Raw genomic sequence first — 7,122 nt, 5'->3', positions numbered from 1 at the left:
TGTTCAATCAAACAATCAACCCAATTACCCATCCCCATTATCTTCTTTACTCTTTAAGGATTTAACCTAAGAGTCATCTATCCTGCATTCGTTTATTCCGAAGTCCCTTACTTCTAGGGTTATGGGACTGGCACTAAATCCATAGCTGCCAATGTTCGTTCATAAAGCACTAATTCCATAGCTACTATAGTCTATTCATCGGGTACTAAATCCATAGCTACCATTCTTTATCTAATAGGTACTATGTCCATAGCTACCAATGTTCAACAGGTACTAAGTCCATAGCTACCAATTCCTACAGGTACTAAATCCATAACTACCAACTTCTAAAAGGTACTAAGTCCATAGCTACCGGTGTTTGTCCCATAGGCACTAAGTCTGTAGCTGCCAATGTATACTCACGTCATCTTCTATCTCTCATCATTCATCTACCCATCTCATACCCAACATTTTCGTATATATAAAATACGTATACAGTTTAAGTCCTTTAAAACATGTATAAAACGTTCAACCAGCATAGACATCAAATATTCAGATAATGTGCACACATAGCACGTAGTTTATATAAAATACTTCATATCTATGTGTAAGATGAAAGTAACTATGCACTCACTTGAGAAGGTGGTGACTCGGTACTCGGACAGCGCTTCATTTACTTTAAAATAATTTCCTTCGACGAAACCTAGTATTATTACCACTAGATTTTAGTCTAATATTTACCGTGACTAATTATTAGTCTTATTATTATTATTATATAAGCGTTTAAACAATACTTTCCAACCACTATGTACAGACAGGGGGCCAGACATAAAACACCGGAGGGCAGGACCATTTTGGCATATAGCACTTCTGAAATCCAACAACCCTATGCGGCCCTTTAAACCAGATTCCCCGTACCGCGAGTAGTTAAAAAGATATTATAACGACACTTATATAAGTCATAATAATAGCTCAAATATTTATTATAAATTTATAATAACAATACTAATTTTAAATATAAACTATATTTAAAATAAGGTAAGCATAACTTACTTACAAGGGGATTTAAGCTAGGAGTCGGGCTCTGTAGGGGCAGAACTTCGTCGCTGAATCTTTCTAAGAAAGATTCGTGCAGCACTTCAGCGCTCACCTTACTATACTAAAACTACAGAAAGAGAAGTCGAATCACGAGGGACCGAAATGCTCGGGGGATAATGAGAGAAAGACTCTTGAATCAAGAGAATGGTGCAAGAAATATGAGAGCCCAAGCCTCTTATTTATAGTAATTGAATTTACAAAAACTACCCCCCATAATTACTTAATGACCTTATAGTTATATAAACAACTAAACACCCCTTTATAATACTATTTTAAATAGATTTAAAGATATTTGTACTAAACTAATGTCGAAAGAACTCAACATTAGTCTTATAATGACCGCATCATCGATACCTTTCTAATGATATATACATATGTATATATATGTGTACGTATATATGATTTATACTTTATTTTAATACGTAAATATGCTATTATAATTTGTAACTCGTTCATACGAACTCCGTTCTTGACGTTCTTTATATCCATGCGTAGGTGGAGACGCACTCTACAACTTTCGTTTAGACTCCTTCGGCTAATTTTGAATTTATTTTTAAAGTTATATTTTTAACAGGTCGGGACAGGATTGGTCCGTTATAATCTCATAACTTCTTCATCCGATGTCCATTTTCGTCTGTCTTTTTATTGTTATGCTACTAATAATGAGATCTTCAATTCTTGTTTAGGTTGTGTCGGCTAAAAATCGCTCGATCTAATATTCGAATTTCGGACTGTACACTGCTAATCCGAAACTTCGAAAAATCGTAACTTCTTCATACGAAGTTAGATTTGGGCGTTCTTTTTATCGAAGTTCTTAGTTTAACATCTACGACTTTCGTTTAGAGCGCTAAATCTAAATCTCGCTCTATCATAAATTTACTATTTACGCTTCCCGACGCCGTGCCTGTTCCGACGCGAAACTTCGACGGGTCATAACTTCTTCATTATAACTCGGATTTCGGCGTTCTTTATATGTACGGAAACCCTGTGACATCTTCTACAACTTGGTTAATATTATTTATTCTAAATAATCTTTTTGTCGAAAAGTCGTTTTTGACCCCTATTGCCTCTAAATTGACTAGCCCGGATCTGCAGGCGTTACAATTATCTCCCCCTTTGGATGATTACGTCCTGGAATCATCAACGAAACAGGGTCATATAATGACTCCATACGTCATCTCTTCATCCTAGGTAATAATTATAACTTCTACATTCCTTCAATTCTATCTCTTAAACTCATTGACTGTAAGAGTACTCGATCGTGCACCTGCTCTCTACCTCAGGTTAGACTCCAAATTATGACCTTCAAGTCACAATCTCGATCCTTGCTGGATCCGGACTTGAGATAAGTTCTTTTATTACTACTATAGATCGATGTGTCCTATTCTAATGACCTATCATCGTATGTTGCAACACTTAGACTTAGGTCTCTTGAGAAACCAACAAACAAGAGGTTAATTGAAACACCAACTTGATTAACCAATTACAAATCTTATTTAATCCAAATAATTAAACTAGGGAATTAATTAGTTTAAACAATTGGCCACTGCTTGAATTGATTGATTGTCTAAGGGTTAGGAGTAATGAACATGAAGCTAACCACTATAGTTGGTAACCAATAATAATTAATTTATCATTTAAATAACCATAGGAGTGAATTAGTTGAACCTAAATAGAAACCCTTTAATAAATTTGGTGAATTTGTCATTTGCTTTAATTGTTTAGTTAGTTAATTTTTTTAAGTGCTATGTTTAAGTTTCTGGTCTTGTAAAACTAGGAAAAAAACCCTTTACTTTTATTACTTGTTTAGTTAAAATTAGTTATTAGATTAATATCCGTTCCCTGAGTTCGACACCCTACTTATCCAACTATACCACTAAAAGACAGGTTCACTGCCTTTGTGTGCTTACTATATTTATTAAAAGTAGGATTAAAACTAGTTCGTTTTACACACATCAAGTTTTTTGGCGCCGTTGCCGGGGAACGGTACTAAATAGTTAATTTAATCTCTAATTTTTTCGATCCTTTGTGTGAGTTTACTGGCACAAAGTTAATTTATTGCAGATTAGTAGTTAGTAATTAGGTTTTAGCATCTGTTTTAGTTTTATACTTAAGCTTAGAAGTTTTTCAAAATTTCACTGCTACTCGCCGAGTGCATTCGCACCTACTCGGCGAGTACAACAGTATTTCAGATTAATTTTCGTTTTTTTAGTACACTTTTTTGTGCTTTTTACGTTTTTATCTTGTTTATTTCAGGACTTTCATGACCAGAGGATCAAACACCCCGCTGGTACCCCCGTTTGAAGATCCCGAATCCGCATTAAAAAGGAACAAAGGAAAGGACGTGGAGAGCTCGAGTACACCAAAGATGTCACCTTTGTCCAATTTGAAGACTGTTTTTGGGAAGAAGAACAGCAAATCAGGAGCATCTAGCGCATCTGTAGCAAGCGAAGACCCGATCAAGGAAGACATCGAGTACGACACCGAAGAAGAAGAAGAACCCACATACGCACACGACTCCGATTCCGGCGACGAGTTAGCTCTTACCATGGCTAACATTGATGAAATCCCCATGAGGGAATGTAAGAAGAGGATGCGCGACGACACTGGCCCGGGACTTGTGCAACCCGCAATTCCCGCGATTGCTACTTTTGAGCTCAAGGGTCATATCCTAGCTTTACTTAAAGAAATTCCTTTCTATGGAAAAGACCATGAAGATGCCTACAAGCATTTGGATGAAGTCAATGATGTAGCTGATTACTTTAATGTTCCAAATGTGCCTCGCGAGACTCAACTACTTCGCATGCTTCCAGTGACATTCAAAGGCGCTGCAAAAGACTGGCTCAAATCACTCCCCCCGGATCAGTCACCACATGGGCCAAGATGAAAGAAGAATTCATTGATCACTTTTGCCCACCTTCTAAGATAGCCAAGTTGAAGAAGGCCATTGCTAACTTTGAACAACAAGCTGGAGAGTCGCTATATGAAGCTTGGGAGAGGTATACAAGTTTACTAAGAAACTGCCCACACCATGACCTAAATAGCTAGCAAGAAGTCTCCATTTTCTATGATGGAGTCAATGTCACAACCAGGCAGTTACTTGACTCGCAAGGCCCGCTCACAAAGAAGCCACCTCGGTGATCAAGGAATTAATTGAAGAATTCTCTAAGCACTCTAGAGAATACCACAACCCAAGAAATGATGTTACCAGGGGGCCGCATATGCAGCTACTGAAGATTTGTCCGCGGTCATGGCTATGCTAAAAACCATGGATAGGAGGATGGATAAAATGGATCAAACGATCCATGCTATTCGGGTGGGTTGTGAAAACTGCAATGGGCCTCATCTTACTAGAGATTGCGACTTGGATGAAAATGGCAACAAGAAGGTGCAAGTTTGTTACTCAAGTGGAGACCGATATGATGAAGATTGGCGAAAACCAAAGAAAGAGTGGCTCCCATATGAAGAGTACAAGAAGGCTAAAGAGGAGAAGTTCAGGCAGAAAGGAAGAGGGTTTTACCAAAAGGTGGAGTCGGCACAAGAAAGAAAACCAAGTTTGGAAGAAATGCTTACCAAATTTGTAGCTGCTTCAGAAAAGAGACACAGTGATCATGATGCTGCAATTCAAGAAACAAGGACCATGCTTAGAAACTAGCAAGCATCCATCCACAACATAGAAACGCAGCTATGGCAACTTGCTCAACAAATCAACCAAAGATCATCGGGCGAACTTCCTAGTAAAACCGAAAATAACCCACGAGGCGCGCACATAAATATAGTTACAACAAGAAGTGGGAAAATAATCACTCCTCTGGCCCCTATTCAGAATGAAGCACCCAAAGAATCACAGAAGGAGGAGGCAGAAAATCAAACAGAAAAACAAAATCTTCAATCTGACAGCTCTACTCGCCGAGTACCAAATATGGACTCGGCGGGTACGATGCCAAATCTATAGGAACAGGTCCCTGAAAAGCTGTATCAGCCTCCAATGCCATACCAAGCCCGAGCTAAGAAGGAGAAGCAGGAAGAGGAGTACCAGAAGTTTATAGATCATATGAAGGCTCTTCAAATCAACATACCCTTCATTGAAGCCGTCGTCCAAATGCCCAAATATGCTAAATTCCTTAAGGAACTTCTCACTAATCGAAGGAAGATGGAAGAAGTGAAGAAGGTAGTCCTCAATGAAAACTGCTCAGTTGCTATGCTAAATAAGCTACCAAAGAAGAAGGGTGACCCGGGGAGCTTAACTCTACCTTGCCAATTTGGCAACTTGGCTAACATTCATGCCTTAGCCAATTCGGGAGCAAGTGTGAACCTAATTCCGTATTTATTCTTTAAGAAGCTGGATCTCTCGGAACCAAGGCCAATTCGCATGGCAATTGACTTAGCAAACAAGATGGTCACGTTCCCAAGAGGCATATGCGAAGACTTATTAGTCAAGGTGGACAAATTCGTCTTTCCTGTGGATTTTATAATTCTAGATATGGAGGCGGATCCTCAAGTCCCGATCATCCTCGGAAGACCCTTCCTCAACATTGCAAGTGCTATAGTAGACATGAGGGATTCAAAGCTTACTTTGCAGGTGGGTGATGATTCTGTAACTTTTGGGGTTGATCAAGCCATGAAGTATGCAAGGAACAGTGACGACACAACGTTCTTAATTGACATGCTAGACGAACTATTAGAGGAGTGCGTAAGTGAAGATTCCAGCAAGTCCACAGTCTTTGATGAAGAATTTGATGCAGAAAGAGACTTAATGGAGATCGAAAGGCTGCTAGAAGAAGATGAATTTGAAGAAATAGTCAAGCAAACTGACAGATCTACTCGCCGTGTAGGGCCGATCTACTCCCCGAGTTCATCCTCAGAAAAATCAGAAGTCATGAATGCAGCTACCAACTCGCCGAGTACCTTACCTGCACTCGGAAACTACAACAGTCAGAACCAAAAATCTGAGCTCAAAAAGTTACCAGAACTTTTGGAGTATGATTTCCTTGAAGATGGAAACCAAAAGCCAGTAATCATAGCCTCTGACCTGTCCAAATCTAAAAAGGAAGAGCTCATGCAAGTGTTGAAGAAGCAGAAGCGGGCCATAGCATGGAGCATCACCGACATCAAGGGAATAAGCCCATATTATTGATCTCACAAGATTAATCTGGAAGAAGGAGCAAAGCCGGTTGTACAGCACCAAAGAAGATTAAACCCGGATATGAGAGAAGTAGTCAAGAAGGAAGTGGTTAAACTCTTAGATGCGGGAATTATCTATTCCATTTCCGACAGTCCGTGGGTGAGTTTGGTCCAAGTGGTGCCCAAGAAAGGAGGGATGACGGTCATAACCAACGAAAAGAACGAGCTAATTCCGACACAAACGGTAACCGGTTGGAGAGTGTGCATCGATTATCAAAAGCTAAACGATGCCACTCGTAAAGACCATTTTCCCTTACCTTTTATTGATCAAATGTTAGAAAGATTGTCGGGCCATAGTTACTATTGCTTTCTAGACGGATTCTCGGGTTATTTCCAAATACCCATAGACCCAATGGACCAAGAAAAGACCACATTTACTTGCCCCAGTGGGACTTTTGCTTATAGGCGCATGCCCTTTTGGCTATGCAATGCACCCGCAACTTTTCAAAGGTGTATGACCGCCATATTCCATGATATGGTGGAAAAATTCATGGAAGTTTTTATGGACGACTTCTCTGTTTTTGGATCTTCTTTCCATGATTGTCTCACAAATTTTGACTCAATGCTTGCTAGGTGTGAAAAAACCGATTTGGTCCTCAATTAGGAGAAATGTCACTTTATGGTTAAAGAGGGTATAGTGTTAGGCCACAAGGTTTCCAAAATGGGAATTGAAGTGGATCGGGTAAAGATTGACACCATTGCCAAATTACCCCCACCAACTAATGTGAAGGGCATTAGAAGTTTTCTAGGACACGCGTGTTTTTACCGGCGTTTCATAAAAGATTTTTCCAAAATAACCAGACCTGTAACACAATTACTATTAAAAGATGCACCTTTTAATTTTACTAAAGAGTGTTTAGA

General features: G+C 39.2%; 1 protein-coding gene and 1 non-coding gene across 2 annotated transcripts; one reads left to right on the top strand and one right to left on the bottom strand.

The window, feature by feature from the left end:
• Positions 1 to 4,008: 4,008 nt before the first annotated feature.
• Positions 4,009 to 4,115, bottom strand: LOC111890568 (small nucleolar RNA R71). The gene has a single exon (XR_002849905.1). It is a non-coding gene; the product is annotated as a small nucleolar RNA R71 (small nucleolar RNA).
• A 950-nt stretch (positions 4,116 to 5,065) lies between these two features.
• LOC111890553 (uncharacterized) lies at positions 5,066 to 6,214 on the top strand. The gene has a single exon (XM_023886662.2). The coding sequence runs from the start codon at positions 5,066 to 5,068 to the stop codon at positions 6,212 to 6,214; it is 1,149 nt and encodes a 382-aa protein (XP_023742430.2).
• The last annotated feature ends 908 nt before the right edge of the window (positions 6,215 to 7,122 follow it).

The sequence above is a fragment of the Lactuca sativa genome, chromosome 6, assembly GCF_002870075.4.
Source record: "Lactuca sativa cultivar Salinas chromosome 6, Lsat_Salinas_v11, whole genome shotgun sequence".
NCBI classification, from domain to species: Eukaryota; Viridiplantae; Streptophyta; class Magnoliopsida; order Asterales; family Asteraceae; genus Lactuca; species Lactuca sativa.
Note: the sequence above shows the minus strand (reverse complement) of the source record. Positions and strands in the feature narration are given on the sequence as shown.